Consider the following 26720-nt stretch of genomic DNA (forward strand, 5'->3'; position numbering starts at 1 on the left):
GGTACTAAGTGAAATATATATGCATGCCCTTATACTGTTTAACACTCTGGGTCCACCTTCAAGACATTGGGCTGTAGATCAACCGAACCACCACTTCTCTTCCAAGAATCATTTTGACAGGTTCTTTAGGAGGAACTCCTTCTTTTTTTAACCCACCCTTTTAAACAAAATGGCACCAAAGAAAGACGTGAAGAAACCTGCAGCTGCAGCTGCCCCTGCCCCAGCACCAGCACCTGCACCTGCCCCAGCCAAACCCAAAGAAGAAAAAATTGACCTCTCTGCCATTAAGGTAACTAAATGGATGAATTGTTTGGTCACTGAAACATCTTTCAATAGTAAGAAACTCTAGGAACTGGCAAAGGGGTGTATTTTTCATTGAGAGGAATGGCATTATTTAGTGAACTGGTAGATTTTGAAGAAGAGAATCTTGTTTTAAAAAATGAATGCCAGCGTATAAATGGTTTCATATGTGAAGCCTGTGCTTACTCTATTTTTTATCCTCAAATTTCCATTTTTCCCTAAACTGCACTTTGACTATTTAGGAAAAAAGTGTATATGTTTAATGGTATTGCATTTTAAAATATTTAATCCAGCATTTGGGTTTTAAAGAATCTCTGTGGAAACCAGATCCTCTACCTTACAATTACATCAAAAGGAAAGCTATAGCCCCTACTTTTTTCCAGAAGTTTAAAAACAGTTGATGGCCCAATTGTCCTGTATGTATTTGACAGTTGCTTTATTTCTTCTGAAAAAGAAGATTTTTTGCAATTCAAGTTAATTCTCCCTTCAGCTTTGCCTAATAAAATTTGATACAACACTAAATGAGATCTCAGTGTAGAAACTTAGGCACTCAAGGGTTTCAGTGACTATAACTGTCATCTTATTTATACATAGTATTTAATTCAGAATTTGTGAGTTTCTTCTAAATGAAACTAACAAAAAATGTAAAACTTGTTGTTTATATGGATTTAGCTTGTCTTTGAGCATTTGCATACTAATCTTAAACTAAGAAAAATGTGATTATTGAGTCAACACCTTGCTGTGATCAAAGTTCTCAATTGTCAAAAGATTTTCTGCTTTTGGAAAAATAGATACGTCTATTAATTTCCAGTGATGTTACACATCAAATGTGCACCTTCTCTTCATTCACTGAGCTTTGAGTGGCTCATCTTACAATCTGAAAATTTTTATCTAAGGAAACCTGCCTTATATGGAAAACCAGTGAGCAAAAGTGCCCATGAGGTGATCTTTTCACTTAAGCCAAAAGCTGTATATGTAATAAATCTCAATTTTGCCAGGTTACCATTGTTTACTTGCAACTATAATGCTGATCCATAAACAAACATTTCATTGACTATTTAATATAACTATAGAATTTTTTGAGTCCCCAAAATATTTAGTTAGATCACCCTTAGACATTATATAATGAAATAAAATATATTCATAATTTGTACAACATTCCAGTGAAACATGAAATTCTGTTTAAAATAGAAGTAAATTATCACAAATATTTAATCTTTAGTTTGTAGGTATCTGAAGTATTTGAAAAAAGTTGGTAATAGAATCTAGTATTTGTTAAGAACTATTCTTAACAGATATCCATTTAGGAGGAAAAAAAATGCATGTTGGGTCTTCTGATAAATTCTTTTCTACCTTGAGTACTGCACGCATACAGTTCTTTAAGAGGAAACCAAATTTTTCATCTCCAGCAATCCTAGTTAATGTATCTTTATAGATGCACACTGACTACATTACACAATAAGTGAGATCTTAGCCATGATAGTAATTCTAATTATCCCTCAGTTTAACTCTTGCCGGGTGCAGTGGCTCACACCCTTTGGGAGGCCAAGGCAGGGAGATCATCTGAGGTCAGGAGTTCAAGACCAACATGGCCAACGTAGCAAAACCCCATCTCTACTAAAAATACAAAAATTAGTCCAGCATAGTGGCAGGCACCTGTATTCCCAGCTACTTGGGAGGCTAAGGCAGGAGAATCGCTTGAACCCTGGAGGCAGAGGTTGCAGTGAGCCAAGATAGCGCCAATGCACTCCAGCCTGGGCGACAAGAGCAAAACTCCATCTCAAAATAAAATAATATAAAATCTTTAACTCTTCACTCCATAGTAACATTAGAGATATGAATCCATGTCAAAGCTATTCCTTTTTATATTTATTGTGATTTATAAGACAATGTTAACTGTTTGTATCTGGTATTACAAACTTCTGAAAAAATAAATGTACCTTCTTTACCTAAGAAGAAAAAGAAATATCCAACAAATGAAAACAGGCATTACTTTTCTTCCCTAAGGAACTGTATAAGAATGAGTACATAAATAAAAATTTAGTTTGGCAGGTGAGAGATCTCCAAGAAAAGACAAAACATCTCTTTCCTAATCCAGAAATTAAACCAATTACTTGTTCATAGTCAGCAGAGAAGTGACACTTTGCAGAATCTTGAGAATTTGTTTATTCTTCTGTCAATATGTTAAATTAATGCTGGTTTGAGCTTGTACAACTAAGCAAAAGAAGAAAATACCCCTGGAGAGTCTCTATGAGAATGAGGTATGTTCCATCTTCATTATTTCACTGCAGAACAAGAGATATGATGGATTCTAATAAGGGACACAAATCAAAACGAAGTTAACTGAATCGAAGAAACAGGAATTAAAAAAACCTTTATCTTCCATTCAGAAGGCCCATTTGTAACCGAAAAAAAAGATACGAATTGAAACTAACATACTTTTGTAAAGAAATGTAAATGTCTTCAATGCTTTGCATTCATTAATATAAAATAAATCAGTGCATATTTAGATGTATTCTAGCATAGCCAAAAAAAGTGATACAACTTGAGAGTTTTATAAACTTTTATTTTATCCCAGGAGGTAACAGGCCTAATTAAAACATACATTAAAACATTTCATATTATGATGCTTTTAATCACTTAATAGTGTTTCAAGATATATTACCTCATAAAAGCTATACAATTTTTTCAAGCAGAGAAAATGAACTTTAAAGAAATTAATAGAGCTGTTATATGCATTCATTAACTTTCTGAAAATTCAATAAAGAACAAAACTTAATTGGGTTATAAACTTTCTTTCATAAATCATCTAAGATTAGAAACTTAGCTGTCCTTTAGATTTTGAGTAATGCTGTAGTTTAAATGTAACTGTCTTTATGTAATAGTATAGTCATAGCCATGGTAAAACTTAATTTCTCCATAGTATTCCCAGCTAATATCTATGTTTCATATAATAATATACTACATGTAACAGCCATATATTTGACTCCTCATAAATCTTGAATTATCTTGAATATAATTAATTAGTTTTATCAACTTCTTAAATGTGCTTTCCAATCTGATTTCCTGGTTTATTGGTTATTAGTTTACAACATTTTTCAATTGTTCTGACACAAACTTTATGATGCTCTCTGAAGGAATGCTTACATGATGTCCAATCCTAATGGATTTTCAATGAGTATCCTTTTCAACAACGAAGTGTCACTAATATTTGAACACTAAAGTTATTGTCCTTGGCAATTCTAAGCACTCTTTGCCTTCAAAGAGCTAATACTTCCAGTAACAATGCCTAGACCAAAAGAACACAGACTAACAGAATCACAGGTATAGAAATTAAAACCCACCATAAGTACAGTTGTAGGTTCAAACGCAAGAATTAACACACGTTGCTCAAAACTGCAACCAAGTACAATAATGAAAGTAATAAGATAACCATGTGCCTAGATTCTAGATCTTCAATGTGTAAATGAATTTTCTGCATGATGCATGCATTATATGTTAGAATTGCTATCAGGTGATCGGATTATGAATCATGTCTCTCACTGTGCTGTTTTAATTTTAATTCTCATTGTATTTACCACTTAATCAGGTCAGTCCTGACTAGATATTATGGGCGATATTATAAAACGTGATAAAGGTACAGAATGCATTGACAGAAACTCCATTAAATAACAAATTTTGCAGCAACAATTGACCACATGCTTGGGAAGATTTAAATTTTCAATTTAATGTAAAATGGGGAAATCTAATGTTCCCAAACACATGTATTTACTGATGGGTACTCAGTGGAGGCAGGTAGTTGTGTATGCATTGTGGCACCCAATTAAAGATAGTTGTGTATGCATTGTGGCACCCAATTAAAGATAGTTGTATATGAATTGTGGCACCCAATTAAAGATAGTTGTGTATGCATTGTGGCACCCAATTTGTTTTGGTCAAGGTATAGGATTACTTTTGTTCATCTATAAGTTCTTTTTTTCATTTCTAACAAAGCTAATGTAAATTCAGTTTTCTTTAGAAGAGAGAAATCAAATGAAGTCATGTTTCACAAAACGCTCTGAAATTTATAAAGCTTTTTGTAATAATAACCAATATTCATTGTGAATTTACTCTTTGCCATATTATCTTATTTAATCCTCACAATATTACACTGAAGTTGTTATATCCACAACTTGCAAGTAAAGAAACTGAGCTTAAAAGAGGGTAAGTGCTATACATATGACCGAATAACTAGTTAAGTGATGGACCTAGGGTTTAACTTAGCAAGCAAAATCCAGAGTCAACTATGTTAACCATATTCGAAACTACCACCCTTATTTATAAAAACTAAGTTGCTATTTCTAAGAACGTGTAAAGGAGCCCTTTTTACTCTTAATGGGAATGAGGTAGTGTAGCTTTTATATTGCCCTGTACAGTCCTGTGTAACCAGAAGAGGGGTGACGGACACATCAGAGCAAGTTCACCAAGAGTTTTGACCTTGACTGTTCACTACTATTCTGTTCTTTATAGCTTTTCCCTATCTAAGCAGCTGACAAGTTGGGTGTTCTATTTTATAGAAGGAGGGTGAAATTTCAGAAACCTAGAAAGATTCCTAGTCACTTTGTTTCAGCTTCCTGTAAGATGTTCTTAATGGATATTTTTAAATGCTGTTAGATGTAGTGAAACTGATTGAGTTTTAGTAATTTTGGTTTTGTTTAATTAAACACATACACATCAAACATGATCTTCAATTTTTGCCAACAGGATAATACTCTAAGAAGGGTATGAGATCTCTATTTTGTTTACAAATAAACAGCATGATTTAAACTGGAAATCTCAACATATATTCTTTGGAATGGTATACAGAAATACAATGCCACATGTATAATATGATAAAATCTTAACCCTAACTATTCGGAGAAAAAGAACACATGTAGTCAATTTCTACTTAGAAAAATGTAGGTAAAAATATGTATAGGTTGTTTCTAACTTTTCTTTACATAATCTTAAAAGTTTTTAAAATTATTTTACTCTGGCCTTTCAATAGTTCAAATTAATTTTAATACAACTTGTAATGTTAGCTGATTGTAATTTTAATCCATTTGCAATGTGAATATAACCTAAGGAGAAAATCAGAAATTATTTGACACCATCACTAGGTATCAGTATCACATTTCCTCTTTCAGATATCTATGCTGTCTTAACAGAAGAGAACAGGTGGAGAGAAGTGGGAAAATACTAAAGGGCATTTTGTAACTTTCTCTCGAATTATATTTTGAAGGATAATGTCTTTGAAAGGAAAATGCAGCTTGGAAAGGAAGAGATGTTCAACAATTAATCATGTATAACACTTTTAAGTAAAACTAAATATTTGCAAGACAAGGAGACTATAAAGTGACCATGCCAAATTTAGCTCTCGACATTTTCGTGCTGCAAATGAACCCCCTGGAAAGCTATTTTTAGAACTCATTCCATAATTACCTACTATTAAGCACCATCTGACTCATGTTGGAAAGGATTATATTTAGTCTGCTGATACTACACTTTCTTCTTCTACTCTTCAGACTGAAATACTTTTCATATAAAAATAAGATCTTCTGTGGTCTTTTTCTATATCAGCTTCTACAGTTTGTTTTTTTACCTCAAATCAGAATTTGAAGGGCAAAAATTGCAATATAAAAGTAGAAATGGCTTCAGTTATACTAGTTAAAAGGTATAGTATATGGGTGATAAATCCTGGCTATTCTGGTCACAAATTAATAACTGTGAAGTGAAGCCAGAGAAGAAAAGCTTCTCTAAAGATATAACCACATCTTATCAACTTTATACTCTTCCTTGCACTGTGGTAAAGTACCTAGTAAATGCTCAATGGCATACTGTCTTCTGTTTATTAAAAAAATCTAACTTGCTTGAACATGGTGTTATAAAGTTATATTTTGTTTAATTCCTGTTTATCTAAATTACTTCAGACTAATATTACCTATTGAATTTTTAGGCATCCTTCCTTTTCCATTAAAGTAAGTGAGTTGAAGCAGTTTCTACTGACAAAAGGATAGAAAACTCACATTGCAGAAACATAAGGAATTCTAGAAATTGTACAGTAGAATATTATACTGAGGAAACTATAGGCCTAGATGAGAAAAGTTATTTAATCAAAATAATCTTATCACATGATTTGTGATAAGAAAGCCAAAATGAAATTCCCAATCCAGTCTCTTTCTACAAGTTCTTGAAGTCTCCAGAATGGCAATGCCAATATTCTTATCCCTGCTGTCACAAAAGGAACTTTTATTCGAGACAAATAGGAAGAAGCAGATACTTATGTCTTAAAACACACACACAAAGAATTTTTTTTAACTAAAAGAATGAACAAAAACACAAGATAAATTTCAAAGAAATTATATGCAAACAAATGCACAAAGGAGACAAAGTATAGCCAGCTCTCAAGAAAACTTAAATTTCTTTATCAATTATTAATTATGAGAAAACTGAAAAAGTATGACAGGTTGTGTTTCTAGATTTTTATTAAAAATCACTTAGAACTCAGTTCCTGTAGGTCTGAATTGTTTTATTTTAATAATTATTGCTCTTATGTGACTGAATTCAGTTGACTGGCCTAGGACTTCATAGTGCAAAATTAAACATTTTGTCTCAGTTCAGATCAATTTATGCAATCTAATTATCTAATCTCTCTTATGTTAGAGAAACTGAGCTGGTACCATATTCTCAATACTCTTAATTTCCCGTTTACACCATATTATAGTAACCAGCCTATGTATATACTAGCCTAAGTATATCCCACATTGAAGTCAAAAATGCAAAGAAAAAATATTTCCCTCAACTTAAGTGAGTTATTCTGAAGCACAAAACTCCCAAGAGTTTCAAAATAGTGCTTTTCCTGGACTTTTTGGTGGTTCCTGGAAACTCTGTGAGAGTGGAGTGAAAATTAGGTCAAGTTTAAGGATTTCTATACATCCCGGTTGTTGGTCTCTCTGCCAGGCGTTAAATCAGAGAGCATGCAGCAGTGTTTTATTTGATTGAAAACTGGCTCTGATTATATTAGCTTCTTTATTTAGCCTTTGTAGTCATTAGTCCCCATTGTACCATGCAAGGACCATCAAGTTCCTTGAAGAATGTAATCCATGTTCCTTCCCAGGGCATTTTCCCCCAGTATTCAACATTACATATCTCCCCAATTATCTTTAACTACAGCTCTTCTTCTTTCACTAAGGCTTAACCTACGTCAATTCCAGAGCCTGTTTGATTAACAGCATTTTAATATTTTTTCTGTAATTCAATTATTTCTATTAGGTTGGTGCAAAAGTAATGGCAAAACTTCAATTACTTTTGCACCAATCTAATACATACTTTGTCTTATATTTCATTAGTTAAGTGAATCTCATTATTAATATTAGAAAGATGCTTCTCAAAGTAAAAAGGAATTTGTAACCATTGTAATAAAAATTATTTTTAGTAGCAGTATGTTGTAGAGTACTATTACAACCTAAATCCAACATCAAATGATAACACAGATCATAAAAATGTGGAATGTAACTAGTTTACTAACAGTCTAAAATAAATATATAGGATAAAATATAAAAGAGCCTTAACAAGGCAAATTGGGGTTTGGAAAATTAGAAGACCAGACAAAAATATTTATATAAAATCTAAAGGAAGGGCCTGGCATGGTGGCTCACACTTGTAATCCCAGCATTCTGGGAGGTGAAGGTGGGCAGATCAGAATGTCAGGAGATCGAGACCATCCTGGCTAACATGGTGAAACCTTGTCTCTACTAAAAATACAAAAAATTAGCCGGGTGTGGTGACCCGCACCTGTAGTCCCAGCTACTCAGGAGTCTGTGGTAGGAGAATCAATTGAACCAGGGAGGTGGAGGTTGCAGTGAGCTGAGATCACGCCATTGCACTCCAGCCTGGGCAACAAGCAAAATACCATCTCAAAACAAAAACAAATCTAAAGGAAGGTGCTAGAAATATAAAGGTACATATATCAATAATTCAAAACGAGCATGCCAACTTTGAGCAGGTGAAGTCTTTTCCCTCAGGGTACCTGACATTCTAGAGGAGAGGTTTGAAGGAGGAGCTTAGAATAATGATTTTAATTTCATGAAAATCTATTGAGCTTCAAATATAGGCAAGGTATTCTATAGAGAGTTATGGAGGGATAAACCCTAAGAATAAGGCAAGGGCTGTGCTCATTCGGGGACAGGTTGGGGTAGGCTCACTTCTGGGTCCACATCAGGAACAAATGACTTTGGGAATGGCCTATGCTTCCCAGAAGCTTACAATCAGGAAGGTTAAACAACTTTCAGTGTACGAAGTTGAACAACTGGGGAAAACACAGAGAGAAAACATTTCTTTCAAGGGTAACACATTTTATCAGAGCTTGTCGCATATTTTATTTCTAAAAAGAAACAATGAGAGGAGAGGATTTCAGAAGGAGGAAAGGTAAATCTGATTTTTAAAACCAGCTAAATGATGACATAGAGAACTGAAGCCAAAACCAGTCGACACTATGTATTCATATTACACAATTAATTTGCCTTTGTTCAAAGGGCTGATTATCCCATCATCATAACCCCAAGGAAGAGAGAGAAGATAAGTTTTGTCATTTATAAAAGTGTGCCAGGAAAAAGAACGGCTTGAACCCAGGAGGCAGAGGTTGCAGTGACCTGAGATCACAACATTGCAATCTGTCCTGGGCAACAAGAGCAAAACTCTGTCTCAAAAAAAAAGTGTTCCAGACAAAACATAGCATTTATTCTATGAGCACAGAATCTAGGTCTTCTAGTTTTTAAACTACAGCTTTTTCTCTAGACTAGACTATACTGTAGCCTTACCTATTGTTGTCAAATAAAGTGCTCAAATATTTATGTTTATTCTCAATAAGTACCAAAAAAAATCAATGCATTCTCTATGTAATAACAGTATGGAGAAAGACAAGGGTGAAATAGTTAACAACTGCATATCACTTAAGTGCTTCTACTTTAATAATAACAAACTTTATAGTATCCAAGTCATTAGGAAAGGGATAGGTTATTCTTAACATAAACACAACCTTTTTTTGTTGTTGTTTTTGAGCTGAAGTCTCACTCTGCAGCCCAGGCTTGGGTGCAATGGCACCATTCTGGCTCCCTGCAACCTCCACCTCCCAAGTTAAAGCGATTCTCCTGCCTCAGCCTCCTGAATAGCTGGGACTACAGGCACACATCACCATGCTGAGCTAATTCTTGTGTTTTTAGTAGAGACAAGATTTTACCATGTTGGCCAGGCTAGTCTCAAACTCCTGACCAAAGTGCTGGGATTACATGTGTGAGCCACCGTACCTGGCATAAATAGAACTTTTAAACTGACTTTTCAGTTTATTCAATAGATTTTATACAAATTAACCATCTTTAATATCTAGGCAAGGACACTTTATTTACCTGAAAAGAATAGTAAATATGAAAATAATTATGTTTTGTAGGGCAATTTTGATGGTTACTTTTGTATTATTTATCATTATTAGCTCAACTAATGATATATGTTAGTTCCCAAAAATCATAAGACAAGCCAAATTTAATAACATAATTATATAAATTAAAAAACTAAAAAAGAACACAAACATAACATGGTAGGCTCTGATGCTTTCATTTATGTCAAAAATTATAAGATTCCAAATCTTACAATATTCAAAGATGACATATTTCTACTTTTGTCTCTCCCTTCCATTTCCCCCTAGTGATCCAAAGCATTTTTGATTTTTCTATTAAATTTCATTTCCCAATAACCCTTCAAAATGTCAAGCTATTTGTGAAAGTGTTTACCTGGGTACTTATAATTTTAGAATTATATTTTCAGTATTCATTTTGGGACTCAAGATCCTATGAGATTTTTTCACTACTCATAAACTTAGAGCCAAAAGTGATATGATATTAAATGCTGATTTATTCTGAAATGGTTTGAGGAGAAGCTACAAAGTATATGTCTTTCTAGTAGGAAAGATTTCATGCCTTCTGTGAACCATTCCTTTAAAAACAGTTGCTGAAGCAGTATTCAAGTTACAATTCATCTCCAGCATACATTATGCCTGTGAGCTGCTTTAAACATGTAGAAAATGGATAAATATTTTGTCCAAATTTTAGTGGACATCCTGGAAGGATCTTTTCCTGTAACACTTTTCCAAGTACCATTTCTAGAAGGGAGTTGCTCACTATTTTCAGGTAAGCTACCGTGAAAACCCATTGCTGGCCAATCCCCTAGATACCTTTAAAATTCTAAAATGCACTTTTGGCTGGGCAAGATAATTCATGCCTGCAATCCCAACACCTTGTGCAGGATGATGGTTTTAGGCCAGGAGTCCAAACTAGCCTGAGCAACACAATTGAGACCCTGTCTCTACAAAAGAATGAAAATAAAAATTAGTTGGGTGCAGTGGCACATGCCTATAGTCATAGCTACTCAGGAGTCTGGGATGGGAAGATCACGTGAGCCCAGGAGTTCAAGGCTGCAGTGAGCTGTGACCGTACCATTACATTCCAGTCAGGGTGACAGAGCAAAATTCTGTCTCAAAAGTAATTAAATAAAATAAATAATTAAATAAAATAAAGTACAATTTGGCATTCCACAAGCTCCGTCTTGCATTCTTTGGATTTCTTGGTCTAGGGACTGAGCCATAGAGTGTTTGCCAAGGCAGAAACAGCAACAGCATGTTCCAGTAAGAACTTATGCATAGTTTTATTTTGTTTTGTTTTTAAAAAATAATGAATTTAATAGTCTTGAGGTAAAACATTCAATGGGTTGTATGTGGGAGAAATACAGAGCTAAAATCAAATACATGGACAGGCAGTCAAAACAGTGTGCATCACATACATAGTAAAATTAATACAAGTACAAACATTCATGAGTAGAGTCCATTTGAGATAGCCTTCAGTGACAATGTATGCCTTAGGTCACACATAACTCATGTTAAGGAGAAAATGTATAATTTTACTCAATGTAAAAACATCTTCAGAAATAATCCACGCTGTACAGATGCAGTCCTGTACTGCAGAGACAAAGAATAAGAATCATGAAAGTAGAAAAACCTCTGCCACACTTCAAATTCTGGTTCACAACGGAGTAGTACTACTAAAGAGAAAAGCTATAAATTTCCCAAATGTGGGAAAGCCTTTACTTATCATTTTTTATGAGATATATGAAAATTCACACTGGATCAAAACCTTATGAATGTAACAAAAGTGGAAAAGCTTTTAGATATTCCTTACACCTTAGTGAATATTTAAGAAAGAACATTGTGCACAGTTTTGTTTTTTTTTTAAATATACAGGATGAGAGAAAAAGAATGCAAAAATGGTCTATCAGCTTTCCTGCCTAGAAAAACTTCTGAAAATCAAAAAATATGACCACTCAGCCATTATAAAGATAAGAAGGAAGAGGAAAATAACTAGACTTAATGTCAGGAGACTCAAGGAGAATGTTGAAAAATGGAGATCCAAACTATTCCCAGTTTAGATTATGCTTGCAAAAGAGCAATCTTTAATTGGAGATTGCAAGACCTGACCAGATTGTCACTTGGGTGCAACCTAAGAAACATACAGAATGTGCATGGCCTTTTCAAGTCCTCTAACTTTACCATAAAGGACAGCATTTCAGAAGATGTTCCTTCTATAGCACTTGCTATTTGAAACCCCAAACTAGTCCCATCCAAAAAGTTGCATTAATACCAAAACTTGCGGACTAGAAGTTTAAAAAGTCCACAATCATCAAGAGAAGGGTCCAGCCCAAGACCTTAAAGAAATTCTAAGCTCTTCTGCCACTAAACAAATAGGAAGCTTCTTAAAGGAAGATGCTCCAAGAGAATATCTTGGAAATAAAGACCATAAAAGTACTGACAGGCTTTGGTCTCACTATGGCTGTCCACTCCCAGATTCTGGTCACGTAAAAATAGCTCTCTCCATCTCTCTCTTTGCCCTAAGAAAGCTAAAGAACTCTCCAAGGGGTGTGGCAACTTTTCTCTGAAACCTGATGCTAGTTGTGAGGTCAAAGCTTTCCCATAAATAAAAGGGAGCCTCAGCCAGGGAGGACTCCACTCAGGGACTGGAGCAGCCCTCAACTCACTCTTCGGCTTCCCTGCTGTGTTGCAGCCCAGTCACTCCATCATGGTGGGTCCTATAAGACAACCATTTGTCATTTAAAGGAGAAAATAGATAGAGGATACGATCTTATTGAGAAGAAAGATAGGCAAAGAATGTAACTGAAGAGAGAATATAATCAATATGAGTCTTTAGAATCTACTTTTGGATTTTGTTGAGATGCATTGGAAATAACAAAAAAAAAAAAAAAAATTGAAGCTCTTTACCAACTGGAAAAATACATCTTACTTCCAAGAGCTGTGCTTTATGCTTCACCAACTCTTGCTGTATCACATAAGGTTCATTATATCTAAATTTAGGATTTAAAAAAAATCAAACCTGTAGCTACAGCAAAATATTAGTCCTTAAAATACAATCCAGTGATGCTGATAGCTAAAATTAAGTAAACTGCTTTGGAGACATTGTGTTTTGCGTACTTTTTAAAAAAGTACTTGTTAAATAGAAGACAGACTTAAGATAATCTTTTTAATGTGTATATCTGTACTCTTAACATCATGTATTTTATTAGATATATTGTAGATTATTATATTTTTCTAGGAAGTAATTAATATAGATTTTGTTAAATCATTCATTAAGATATAGAAAGATATTCCCTAATTATCTTTTGCAATAGTTTTTTATGTTCCTAGATTCAAAAGTACCCTAAGGCAACCTTCTTATGCCAAGACACCTACATAGCTTCCTAAAAAAATCTCAGAGCAAGCAGGACTCATTCTTCTGTCAATGCATTTGAAAGAGTACTAGTTTTTATCTTTCTTTCTCTTCCTCGCCACTGCAGTCCTTCAGTGCTGACCAGATTGCTGGTAAGTGAACTGAGTTTCTCTGCTACAGATGTAGGCACAGCACTGCCTAGTTTCTGCAATATTACTTAACTTCAAGGCATGTTACATTGCGGCTCAACCTGTTAGTGTCCAAGCTATGCCTGAACTCTGAAAAGTAGGCTGACTTTTGGAGCTTACTTTGAAGATTACTCAGGGAATGAGCTGGATACAACTACAAATCAGAACATTTTTGTTTGGTTAAAACATTCTTTGTGGTCAATTCCTTTCTAACAGATCGAGTTCTCTAAGGAACAGCAGGATGGTAAGTTTCAAAGCTGTGTTTGTTAAATGTGCACGCTCATAAAGATGGCATGTGTGAAAACCAACTCCCTTGGGATGAGATTAGCTCTTCTTAATTATCCCCACTGGTGTTGCTGCTCTAAATATAAATTGCTCTCAATCACTCTAAATATAAATTAGCTCAACTTGAAACCCTTGCTGATACTCAGTAGTCAAAGGTTTAACAAACAAAAGATAAACACCACAAAATAGGTCCTTACATTCACAGATATCTAAATAAAACCAATTTGATACAATAGATAATACCATATATATGTATATCTATATATCCCAAAAGATGTATATTTTAGATAGCTAAATTGCTAATACAATCCCTAAAGAGATTTGATAAGTCTGAATTGTCAATTTGAAAAATAAAATTGCTTATTTGCTACCAACTGAACTTTTTCAGGGTACAAAGGGATAAAAGGGGCCCTGAGTTTTTAAGTAATATGATGTCTATAGAATGAATCTTAAAACATGAAGATTGTTACCAATTACTGCAAGGATATGAAAAAAAACCATGAAGATGTTTCTGAAATCTAAAGGTATAAATAAAATGTATAAAACCAAAAAAAAAAAAAGGAAAAAAATAAAAATAAAAATAAAATTGATTGTAAAACTGCCAAATTACCAAACCTATATCATTTTAATAGATAACATATTGAGTTGTAGAATAAAAGTGAATTCAGAAAAAAAGAAGGAGGATTAATTTATCATGGAACTGTAGAAAGAATATTAAATGTCTCCTGGTTTAACCCTTCCCTTAGATATGCAAGACAGACTCCCAGAGAGGTGACAAGACTTTCGCAATGACTCAAAAAATTAGTGATAGGATCAAAATCTGACACTAGCTTAAGCTGATTAAAATTTTTAGGAGACTCCAAACTCTTAAGATTCAAGAGAATCTGAATATTTTCCCTAACGTGTCAACCTTTTGGGTCTTTGGATCCAAAAGATCCCATACCCCACAGGAGCTTGATGTTTTCATTAGGAAGTGCAGGGAGGAGCGTTTTATGGAGTGCAAGTGTAACATATCTAAATGAACTGAGACATAAATAAGCCTATAGATGGAAGGAGGAGAAAAAGTTAGGTTCAAAATATTGTATAAATTAAAATATTGATCATAAGTAGTATGTCTATATTACATATGATATGCAAGATATAAATAATTATAATTATAGGTGATTAATAAGAACCTATTCAAGTACTCAGTTCTCTACCTAAAGGATTTCACATTCTTCAAGTCCATTTCTGTGTCTGAAATAGTTGATACCTGAACATAAATTGAGAAACAAGGGCTATTCGTGTAGTACAGACTCACATGCATCTGCATCATGGTTAATGGCCTTATGTAGACAGATTAGATGATTTGGTGACTCATAACTCAAGATTATTTTAAATTATACAGTGAAGGACTATTTTTTTCTCATTGAAAACAGTTGGTGATTCTACCATAAACTGTTTGATTTTTAATGCATTTTAACTAGTGATGCTGCTACGTTGTCACCTACTGCCTCCCAGTCCTCTTAAAGAGCTAATTTACAGAGTCACTGTGACCAAAATATTGCAGGATCAAAAAAAGGAAGACTTAAAAACCCTTGCAGGGACAAAAGAACTTAACGTTGAGCCTTAAACCTTTTATTCCATCTGTGAAATAGATTTTAGATACAGACGTTCAGTAAACATGGGTATAGTGTTGTGTTTTCTTTGCGGCAGGAAAACAAATGTAAGCATTTTAAATTAGGTGGAAAACCTATAGTTTTTTAAATGAAAGTATTTTTTAGTTTGTTTCCTTGTTTAGTGATTAAAGAATTTTGTTCATGGCTGCTCTATTGGAATATATCACGGGATTGAAGGGGGCAAAAACTGGAAAATTACAGCATTCTAAAGGTCTAAGTCTTGTGCTGTCCAATAGACACATTAGCCACATGTGGCTATTTACACTTAATTATCAAGTTTATTTAAATTATGTGGAATTTAAATTATAAAATTTAAACAGCCACATGTGGCTAGAGTGTCTACTGGACAAATAAGATTTTATTTAAAATCTGAAATAAAATTTAAAGATTTAAAAATTTTTAAATCCATTTTCCTCACTTGAACTAATCATGTTTTAGTATTCAAGGGCAACTGTTAATACCCACCTTTTTGGGCAGCCCAGAATGACAATTCCATCATTACCAAAAAGTTCTAGAACAATACCATTATAGGCCAGAAGTCAGCAAACTTTTTCTTAAAAGGCCAAATAGTAAAAACATTAGGCTTTGCTGCCAGTATAGTCTCTGTAAAAACAACTCCACTCTGTCACTGAGGTGTGAAGACAACCACAGACAATTCATAAAAGAATGGAAATGGCTGTATCCAAATCAAATTTTATTAAAAAGAAACAGGCAAATAGCCTCTGGAAAGTAACATAGCCTGCCTTGGTATTAATTCTTCAAGAGAATAACTAAACCTTAGGTTAAAAATCTAGAGTCGGAAAAATACTGTCTTTCCAGTCTCCACTTTTAAATCACCAAAAGTGCTAATGTCAGAGTGATTCTATTACAGCCCATAAAATCCTATTTCTACTTCGGCATCTGATCAGGGTAATAGTGAGCCTGCTGAGCAGTCTGTCCATGAAAGCCTGGAGCCAGTAACAAAAATAGCTCAGTTTCACATGTCCCCTAGAAAGATAGAAAATAATATTTCACTAATGACTTCTCAGTACCTGCAGCAAATTTTTTAGTTTAGGGAATTGATTTGTTATAGTCAAATTGCAAAGAATTTAAGGGGGAAGTTTTAACAAATACTGGTAACATGATCTGTAGTGAAGCGTGAATATTAGGTCTCTGCAATGTTAGATTAGGGGATGGAGGAATGGTAAGATGGAATATTTTGCTGAGTAATCTACCTAGACAGCATCTTTTGATCTGAAACCACTGATAGCCTAAAAAAAAAAGGTATTCACTTCTAGCAATTCATTCACAAATAATTTTTGAGTACTGGTGATATTAACTTCAAGTCACCATCAGTACTTTTAAGTTTCCCAGAAAATGTCATCTAGTTTATAAGTTCTAATTAAAATGGTTTTACTGGCCCAGAAATTCATAGTAGCACCCCTTTCTGTCTTTCGATATACATTTCTAAATTCTTTGTTGCTATAATTTTGAAAGTTAGACCAGTTCTATTAAAAAAGAATTGCAAAATTCAGAGAAAAGCAATCAATACAATGATTATAATTAGATTAACACTTTAAAATATGTATTCATAATAGAATGAAAATGGTTGTGTATACTTAATATACACACATACACACAAAATGAATCAAGCAAACTGGGAAATGTGATTAAAATTGATGGAGTCTACCAATGTGAATATCTTGGTTATGATAACCTAATTTTGCAAAATGACACCACTTTAAAAAACTGGGCATACAAGAGCTCTTTCTGTGTCATTTCCTACAACTGCATGTGAATCTACAACTTTCTCCATAAAGTGATAATTATAAGGCATACCTAAATTCTAAAGCTGATATAGCAACATATGTCATATGTATTATTTGAAAAAATAGTAAAGTGTAAAGAGATTATCACAGCAATATACCCAAACAAGTATTTCTCCTTCTGAATTAATTATAATCGGAGCCTACTAGAGTCACACATTAGTTAATAAACTACAGAATGTATAGACTTGTCTTACCGTTCTAAATTTTTCCTGAAAAATAAAGTTATTCCTGGAGAAAACTTATTAAAGGAATAACTAGGAAATTTTTACCTTAAGAGGAGGTTTTTCTATCTAATTTGAAAAGTTTGGGTTAACCTCACATGCCATGACTCTGGTTGCAAATTTGTTATTTTTTAAATTTTGTTAATCTTGTTAATTATATAAGAGCTTATTAAAATTTCTCGAGGTCTCAGAATTTTTTTTAATCCAGTCCTGTTTCCCAGGCAGGTAAAGGAAATATGAATAAATATGACTAGGAGCTTCAATTTCCATATCTGATAACAGGCAACTTAAAGTTGGAAATGCTGCTTTAAAATAATCCCGAAAAGAAATGCTAAAAGGTTTTGCCAATGATAGTTGGAGATACAAAAAAAAGAATCCAGGATAACAACCTGTGCTGTTGGCAAAAGTTGTAGAACAGAAAGGTTTGAACTGAATTTTTGATGGAGTTAGGGTTAACTAACAAGTTAGAGGAGCACTCTAATGCTTCTTGCTTTTTGCAGAATTCAAGGAGGCATTTCTCCTGTTTGACAGAACAGGTGAATGCAAGATCACCTTAAGCCAGGTCGGTGATGTCCTTCGAGCTCTTGGCACAAATCCCACCAATGCAGAGGTCAAGAAAGTTCTGGGAAACCCCAGCAATGAAGGTAACCTATCAGTTTTTCCAAGAAGTGTGGAAGTATAGGGAAGTGTGTAGAAGGGTGTGTGTGTGTGTGTGTGTGTGTGTGGAAGAGAGAAAGATTGATTTAAAAATGTTTCACATAGGCCGGGCGCGGTGGCTCAAGCCTGTAATCCCAGCACTTTGGGAGGCCGAGGCGGGTGGATCACGAGGTCAAGAGATCGAGACCATCCTGGTCAACACGGTGAAACCCCGTCTCTACTAAAAATACAAAAAACTAGCTGGGCATGGTGGCGCCTGCCTGTAATCCCAGCTACTCAGGAGGCTGAGGCAGGAGAATTGCTTGAACCCAGGAGGCGGAGGTTGCGGTGAGCCGAGATCGCACCATTGCACTCCAGCCTGGGTAACAAGAGTGAAACTCCGTCTCAAAAAAAAAAAAAAAAAAAATGTTTCACATAATAGGGCTCAGTTTATTCCTGGTTGTGGTAAGGGTGCCTCTTGGCCATATAAAGTCTCAGCTTTTTTCCTTATAAGTAAGTTAAACTTCCTTTGAGAATTTGCAAGCATGGTAAAATGTCATGCTAATATCTAATGTTAAGCATTAGATATTAGAAATAACACCTAATGCTAATATAATCTTGAATGTTCATAATTAAAGGCTAAGGAAATTAAGTAATATCCAAATCTGAATATTTTTTCAGATTTCAAATCTTCAAAGGCAAAACACATTTTGGCAAAGATGTTAAATATGACTTAAAACACTTTATAAACTATTCTGAGTAAATTTCAATGGCACAGTTCTAGAGAAGATCTCCTCTGATAAAAGCTGTAAAAATCAAATTGCAACTTTGTCAAGCAACTGAAAAATTCATGCTGATTGCCCTGTACCGTCCTTTGACACACTGCTACTATGAGTGGACAGAAGCAGGGTGTCAAAGGACTCAGCGCAGGGATAGTCCTAGGGGAAAAAAATTAGTGAGAAATTAAGTGGCAAAATTGCAGAAGTCATTTTACTCAATCCATGAATTCAGTCATTATTGTAAAATAAGAAAATTATTTTTAATATCAATGCTTTTATTGAAAAGTATAATAGTCTAATAGAAAATGGTACTCAAAACAAACAAAAAAGACAAGACACATTTGCAAATTGTTTGACAAGGGAATAATATCAATAATATATAAAGAACTCAACAGCCAAAAAATAAACCCCACAAATAATCCAGTCAAAAAATGGGCAAATAAACCCAATAGACATCCTTCAAAAGAAGATATACAATCGGCCAACGGGTATATTTTCAAATGCTTAATGTCACTAATTATCAGGGAAATGGAAAGTAAAAATAACAATGATTCACAATCTTACCCCCTTGGAATGGTCATTATTAAAAAGACAAAAAAAAATGAATGCTGTGGAAGATGCAGAGAAATGGGAGCTCTATACTGTTGCTGAGAGTGTAAGTTAGTACAGCCATTAGGGAAAATAGTATGTTTTATCAAAAAAACAAAAATAGAACTACTATGTGATTCAGCAATCCCACTACTGGGTATGTTTCTAAAGGAAAGGAAATCAATATGTCAAAAAATCTGTATTCCCATGTTGATTGCAACACTATTCATGATGGCCAAGATACGGAATCAACTTAAATGTCCATCAACAGATGAATGGATAAAGAAAATATGTTATATATATATATATATATATATATATATATATATATATATATATATATACAATGGAATACTATTTAACCATAAAAAAGAATGAAATTCTCTTATTTACTGCAATATGGATGAGCTGGGAAGATGTCATGTTAAGTAAAATGAGCCAGGGACAGAAAGATCAATCTACATGTTCTCACTCAGATGTAGAATCTAAAAGATTTTAATTTAGAGAAGTGGAAAGTAGTGCTTTCTAGAGGAATAAGGGATAGCCAAAGGTTGGTTAATAAATATAAAAGTATAGCTAGATTGGAGGAATACATTCTAGTGTTCTAAATAGATTCTAGTGTTCTAGTACCTTCCAAGCAGCTAAGACTGCAAACGTGCACCACCACACCCAGCTAATTTTTGTTTTGGGGTCTCGCCATGTTGCCCAGGCTGGTCTCAAACTCCTGAGTTCAAGCAACTGCCCAACTCAGCCTCCCAAAGTGCTGGGATTATAAACGTGAGCCACTGCGCCAAGCTGAAACCTTATTTTTAAATTCCACTTGCCAACTTACCAAACCCACCTTTTATGAAGTGTGGAGGGGATAAGAGATAGCCAGAGGTCGGTTAATGAATGCAAAATTATAACTAGATTGGAGGAATAGTTCTAGTGTTCTAAAGCACTATAGGATGACTATATTAGCAACAATTTATTTTCAAATTGTTGCTAAAGTTGATCTTGAATGTTCCCAATACAAAGCAATGATAAGTGTTTGAGGTGATTAGTATGCTAATTATCCTGATTTGATCATAACACATTGTACACATGTATCCAAATATCACACTTTACCCCAAAAATGTGTACAATTAGTATGTGTCAATCAAAAATAATTTTTGAAAGAGACATAAAACTGAAGTTTTTCAAATAGATATTCAGGCTTTTTATCTTTGTCATTAGGAAACAGAGAGAGGGTTGTAAGAGAACAAATAATATCTTTTTCCCCTTGACAACTGAAACTCTTTGGAGACCTTCCTTTGTTAGAAAAAGAAAACTTGATTTCAAGAAAACTTAAACTCAAAATCGGCCTGCTTATTTCATTTTCTTTGGAAGGAAATTTCCAATTATATCATTCAGAAAGCCAAGAGCATGAGATAAAGTGAGCAAGCAATAAGGCAAACCTTATTTTTATTTTATTTTTTTGAGGCAGGGTCTCACTTTGTCACCCAACTGGGAATGCAGTGGCATGATCCTAGCTCATTGCAGCCTCAACCCTGTGCTCAAGCAATTCTCCTGCCTCAGCCTCCCAAAGTGCTGAGTTTTCAGGCATAAGCCTTCACACCCAGCCAAACCTAATATATATATATATATATATATATATATATATATATATATATATAGTCTATTTTTCTATTTATTTATTTATTTATTTATTTATTTATTTATGATAGGGTCTCACTCTGTCATCCAGGCTAGAGTACAGGGGCGTTATCTTGGTTCACAGCAACCTCCACTTCCCAGGTTCACGCAATCCTGCTTCAGCCTCCCAAGTAGCTGGGGACTACAGGCATGCATCACCAAGCCTGGCTTTTTTTTTTTTTTTTTTTTTTTTTTTTTTTTGGTAGAGATGGGGTCTTGCCATGTTGCCCAGGCAGGTCTCAGACTACTGAGCTCAAGCAGTCCACCAGGCTTGGCTTCCCAAAGTGGTGAGATTATAGGTGTGAGCCACTGTGCCTGGCCGAAACTTAATTTTCAAATGTCACTTTCCAACTTACCAAACATCTTTAATGAAATTTTAGATAAAATACTCGTTTATTCAGCATTCAAATTTAATTTTTTATATTACTCAATACAATTTCAATGTAAAAATATAAAGTACATGTAATAGAAATGTAGAAGAGTAGTATTTTGGGGGAATACATAACTTTACCATTGACATACATCTGAATAGTATAAAATAGACTGTCCAGATTTTCCTTGAGTAAGATTTACCTTATCAGAAGATAATAAAGTCCTATAATCTCCAGGCCTCTAAGGTACAAAGAAGTCAGGAGATCACAAAATATTCGACACACCTCTCTCCTTGTAAACTTCTTAAATTACTTAAAATTTAAAGGGAAGGCCCTACAAAAGCTGAGGACAAAGGTGGAATATGTACTAAAGTTAAATTTTACTAGATTAATGCACTAATGAGTTTGTTGTATCTCAGTGCGTTTTTCTATTGTTTAGGAAGTATTTATTGGAAATATTAAATGGATACTGCTAAAAAAAAAAGGTAACACTTATTAAGCACATAGTTTATCATAGATATTACAATACCCTTTGCATTCATTAGCTCATTTAGTTCTCACAAAACACTATTAGTGATCTCTATTTTACAGATAAACCTTGAGGCACAGAAATGTTAACTTGTGCACGATCAGAGTTGCAAATGATAGACTGGGAATAAAAGTTCAGGCACTGGGACTCCAGAGCTCATGCCATTAACCATGAGCTGGTAAATAACCAAGAAAATGGTAAATTTTCTTGATATTTTAGCAATTTACCAGCTAAAATTTAAGCTGTGTGAAGATTTTTCAGATAATCTAGAATAATTTTTCAAGTTTAAATTATGACTCAAGAGTTAGTATTATGGTAGCTAATAATCCTCAAAATTGCAATTTCTTACAGAGATGAATGCCAAGAAAATTGAGTTTGAACAATTTCTGCCTATGATGCAAGCCATTTCCAACAACAAGGACCAGGGTACCTACGAAGACTTTGTTGAGGGTCTGCGTGTCTTTGACAAGGAGGGCAATGGCACAGTCATGGGTGCTGAACTCCGCCATGTTCTAGCCACCCTGGGTAAGGGAATTTATTTCAGTGGACTTAGTGAGACAGAATGTATATAAAAGAACATGACATAACCAAAATAGGAGGAAAGACTACAAAGGGAAAAATGGAGAAAATAAGTAAAAAGTTAATGACCATTTCAATTGGCCTCAGTGGCAGTGAGTTTATTTGGTGAAAATGCTAACTTAAAATATTGATAATGAATAAGTAAAGGAAAGCATGGTAGTTCTCATAGGATACAGTTAGGATGACCAGGGATTATGTGTATTTAATTAACTTATTCAAAACTAATTGGTTGACAATATACTAAGTCAACCAGGGGGAAAGTAACAATTCCTATACTCCAAGAGTTTAGTCTCCAGAAGCCCTTGACCGATGACCTATGGTGGAATTTTGAAAATATCACGTGGCCTTTTTTCTGAAAGGAGAATTTTGTTTCACAGGTGAAAAGATGAAAGAGGAAGAAGTGGAAGCTCTGATGAAAGGTCAAGAAGACTCCAATGGCTGCATTAACTATGAAGGTAGAATCAATGCACACTGGTGGTTACAGCAACTCTTATCAGATTGATGACGGACTCCTTTTGAACTTCTTTTCCTCTTCCTCCTTTATTGACTTACATATGACAATCAATTGCATAACTCTAAAAAGACATGTGAGGATCTGAACAGATAAATAAGATTTATTCCAGTGTGTTTTAGCAATACCGTGCATTGTTTTAAAGCTTAAAATGTGTTTTCACATATATTTTCTTGTTAGATCTTCAGAACATCCCTATGAGATAGACAGGGCTTGTGCCAGAATCAAATTTAATAGAATATTAAACTTGAAGAAATCTCAAAGTCATTTACTAATATGAAGCAAGTATGAAAATGAAGCTTTGGGCCAACGAGGTTTAGTTACTTGGTAAAGTTCAAACCATTAATGGCCAGGCTGGTACTAAAATTTAGTTCTTCTCCTTGTCTAGTGTTCTTGCTTAAATGAAAGTCATCCCACAGTTGCCAATTGTTTAATTCCTACTACCTACCAATTTATAGAAGCTACACCCAAAAGGTGTGAAAGAAATGCACTGCACAAAACAAAGATGCGTAAGGTCATTTACGAATCTAAAAATTTCCAAGAAAATCTAAAAATTTTTCTATCCCCAAAGAGAATGAATCCAGCTACATATCAACAACAAAAAAGACAGAGAGAGAGAGAGAGAGAGAGAGAGAGAGAGAGAAGCAGAAAAGAGAAGAGAAAAAGAGTGAAGAGAAGAAAAGAGAAGGAAGGAAAGGAGGGAGAGGAAGACAGAAAGAAAGTGCTTAGCCAAGCATATCTTCACTGACAATCTTGGTGAAACTTCACTTTTTCCCCCGTGGACAATTCTTCGCATTTGCCTATTATCATAAATACATCCCACAGAAAATAATGAAATACACATTGTTTGAACAAATGGGCAGTCATCTAGAAAATAAAGTCAAATCTGAATCTTATGCGAGGACAAATTTCAAATAATTTGCATGAGAAATGTAAAAGCTAAATAATTCACATGAGAGAGCTAAATAATTTACATGAGAAATATAAAAGCTAAAAACAAACAGCACAAAAATCATGGAAGAATTAATCTTATGACTATGGAGTGGTTAAGTTTTTTCTTTCTAACAGTGACACAAAAACCAGAAGGCATTAAAAATGGTGATAAAGTTAATCACATAATTTTAAAAATCTATATGGAAAAAGCCACCAGAAGCAAAGTCAAAAGACAGATAGCAAACCAGAAAAAAAAAATTATTTGCAATTAATACCAGAAAGAGCTAATTTCCCTAATAAAAAAGAACTACTACAAATTAATAAAAGATCATATCCAACAGAAAAATTACATGAACAGATAATTCACAGGAAAGGAAATAAAAATGAATAAAATAAGATGACAAACTACTAATTTGCGTTTGTAATTTTAAAAACGCAAATTAAAACTACACTGACAGCCAGGCACAGCGGTTCTCGCCTTTAATCCCAGCACTTTGGGAGGCCCAGGCAGGTGGATCACTTGAAATCAGGAGTTCCAGATCAGCCTGACCAGCATGGTGAAACCCCGTCTCTGCTAAAAATACAAAAATTAGCTGGGCATGGTGGCATGCACCTGTGGTCCCAGATACTCAGAAGACTGAGGCATGAGAATCACTTGAACTCAGGAGGCGGAGATTGCAGTGAACTGACATTGTACCACTGCACTCCAGCCTGTGCGACAGAGCAAGACTCTGTCTCAAATAATGACGACAATAAAATAAAACTACACTGAGATATCATTTTTCAATAAGCTGATTGCCAAAGATTAAATGTTTGGGCACACTTTGGGCTGAGGAGAGGGTATGGAAACAGGCATCTCATGTATGACTGATGGGAATGCATATTGTTAAAACCCCTAGGTGATGGTGTAGTACTACTAATTGCAGCAAATCTACTTCTGGAGAGACTTTGTCTCTAGATATGCTTTCACTCAAGTGAGATGATCATATATAGATGGTTATTCATTACTGTGCTGTTCCTAATAGCCAAATTTTTTAACAATTTAATGTCCATCAATGTATAATTCCATCAACATATCAACGTGAAAGCAATTTAATGTCCATCAGTGTATATATGTGAAATTCTCTGTAGTCCTAAAAAAGAATAGGGACACTCTTGTGTACAGTTATGATAATATCTGTAAGATAAATTACTAGTTGGAAAAAAGGAATACAAAAGTGTATGTAGTATGCCACTTGTTTGTGTAAAAAGATTTTTAGAAACATATTTATGTGTTCCTGTATCTGCACAAACAGCTCTATCAATTTAGCTATAAAAAGGAGAACCAGTTGCCTGCTAGACAGTGATGGGAAACATTTTGTTGTTATATACCCTTTTATATGTTAAAGAAAATATTTTAACCGTAGCTGGGCACAGTGACATATGCCTGTAGTCCCAGCTGCTTGGGAGGCTACAGCAGGAGGATTGCTTGAACCCAGGAGTTTGAGTCCAGCCTAGACAACACAACGAGACCCCATGTCAAAAATAAAATGTAAATGTATGAATGTACTACTTATTCAAAAAATTAAGTTACAAAATCAGGGCAAAGGTCATAAATCCACTATTAAGAATTATGGGCTATACACAGCTTAAATACAAAAGAAAATAAACCACTGTTAACAGCTAAAAATAGGATTGAGCTAACTCACTAAACCTCTCTTATATTAAATCTGATTGTTTTCTAACTCTAAATTATCTATTTTACCTCTACAGCTTTTGTTAAGCACATCATGTCTATCTGAATGGAGCTCTCAAGGTATATACCTATTCCCTCTTTAATATTTAAGGTTTTCTTGATACTCCGTTTTTTAAAACTTGACAGCTTCACTTTATGTGCTATAGATTAATATGGGTTCTTAATTAAGAGATTTATATTAATCAGAAAACATTAACTCCTTGAGATGGGTTATTTAGAAATAGAGCATTTTTGTACAAGTGTATAAGCAAAAACTTATGAGGTTTTTGTTTCCATTCATAACCCCTAGCTATGTTTGTGACTACTACAGTTATGCAGTGGAGATTCAACAAATCAGAGACCAGTTAATTAATTTAATTGGAACAGAACACTAATAAAAGCACAGGCAAACATTTTTTTGATAACTAAAGTAGTTTTTAACAGTTTCTGCTCTAGAAAACCATGTTACAACAGTCCAAATGTAAGCACTTGCAACCAGGTTCTTACAAGTAGGAAATGCCTTATCTTCTAAGTGCTGGTTCATTTTGTGCTTTTTATTCTCTTATACCTCACACTGTTTCCTCCTGAGTTTTCTTTCTCAACAGATGCAATCAATATCTAACTGGTTTTCCCTTTTCCTTTACAGAACAAGCATTGTTTAGGAAGACTGGCAGGAAGCTTATTTTAATTACACCCACGACTAACTGTACAGATCTGTTTGCCATCATTCAGAAAAACAAAGCAGTCTGGACTGTTCAACACTGAGCAACTCACTGAATTTTTATACATCTTCAGTTTTTCTCTGAATTGTATTCATACCACACAAAGTATATGCTGCTCTAGATGAGAAGAATAAAATATTGACAATCTCAAATCCAAGCATCACTCTTTATTATCTACCATGGATCAACAAACATTCTTAAAACAATAAATCAATGAAAAATTTTGATCAGTCTGGAATGTTCAAGTCACATTGCATTTTTATTTTCTTAATGAAAATAATTTTTAAAACCTCAATTATTTTGTCAAATGTAGAGAATATTGACAAATTATAAACTTTTAATAGAAGAAATTACTGGAGGCTACATAGCAATAACAAATTAATAAAGATAATCGTATGTTATTGAAAAAGTAAAATAGAACTCTGAGGAAATTCAAATTGGA

General features: G+C 34.2%; 1 protein-coding gene across 2 annotated transcripts; it reads left to right on the forward strand.

Moving 5' to 3' along the window:
* MYL1 (myosin light chain 1) lies at positions 1–26430 on the forward strand. 2 transcript variants are annotated; one of them, XM_003925588.4, is made up of 7 exons: positions 1–289; positions 13487–13514; positions 17743–17886; positions 22171–22344; positions 22776–22853; positions 25595–25637; positions 26203–26430. In XM_003925588.4, the coding sequence occupies exons 1-6, from the start codon at positions 170–172 to the stop codon at positions 25621–25623; spliced, it is 573 nt and encodes a 190-aa protein (XP_003925637.2). In that variant the 5' UTR covers positions 1–169; the 3' UTR covers positions 25624–25637; positions 26203–26430. The 2 variants fall into 2 exon arrangements, with proteins under 2 accessions (XP_003925637.2, XP_003925636.2); XM_003925587.4 differs by lacking the exons at positions 1–289; positions 13487–13514 and adding exons at positions 12344–12440; positions 13210–13234.
* Positions 26431–26720: the final 290 nt, after the last annotated feature.

Source organism: Saimiri boliviensis, chromosome 5 (assembly GCF_048565385.1).
Source record: "Saimiri boliviensis isolate mSaiBol1 chromosome 5, mSaiBol1.pri, whole genome shotgun sequence".
In the NCBI taxonomy this organism is placed as follows: domain Eukaryota; kingdom Metazoa; phylum Chordata; class Mammalia; order Primates; family Cebidae; genus Saimiri; species Saimiri boliviensis.

Excerpts from the sequence above, each read along its gene's own strand:
- MYL1 (XM_003925588.4), top strand. The coding sequence starts at position 170 with ATGGCACCAAAGAAAGACGTGAAGAAACCTGCAGCTGCAGCTGCCCCT. Across the intron at positions 22,345-22,775 it reads CCATGTTCTAGCCACCCTGG|GTGAAAAGATGAAAGAGGAA; the intron begins GTAAGGGAATTT and ends TTTGTTTCACAG. Across the intron at positions 22,854-25,594 it reads TGGCTGCATTAACTATGAAG|CTTTTGTTAAGCACATCATG; the intron begins GTAGAATCAATG and ends TTACCTCTACAG.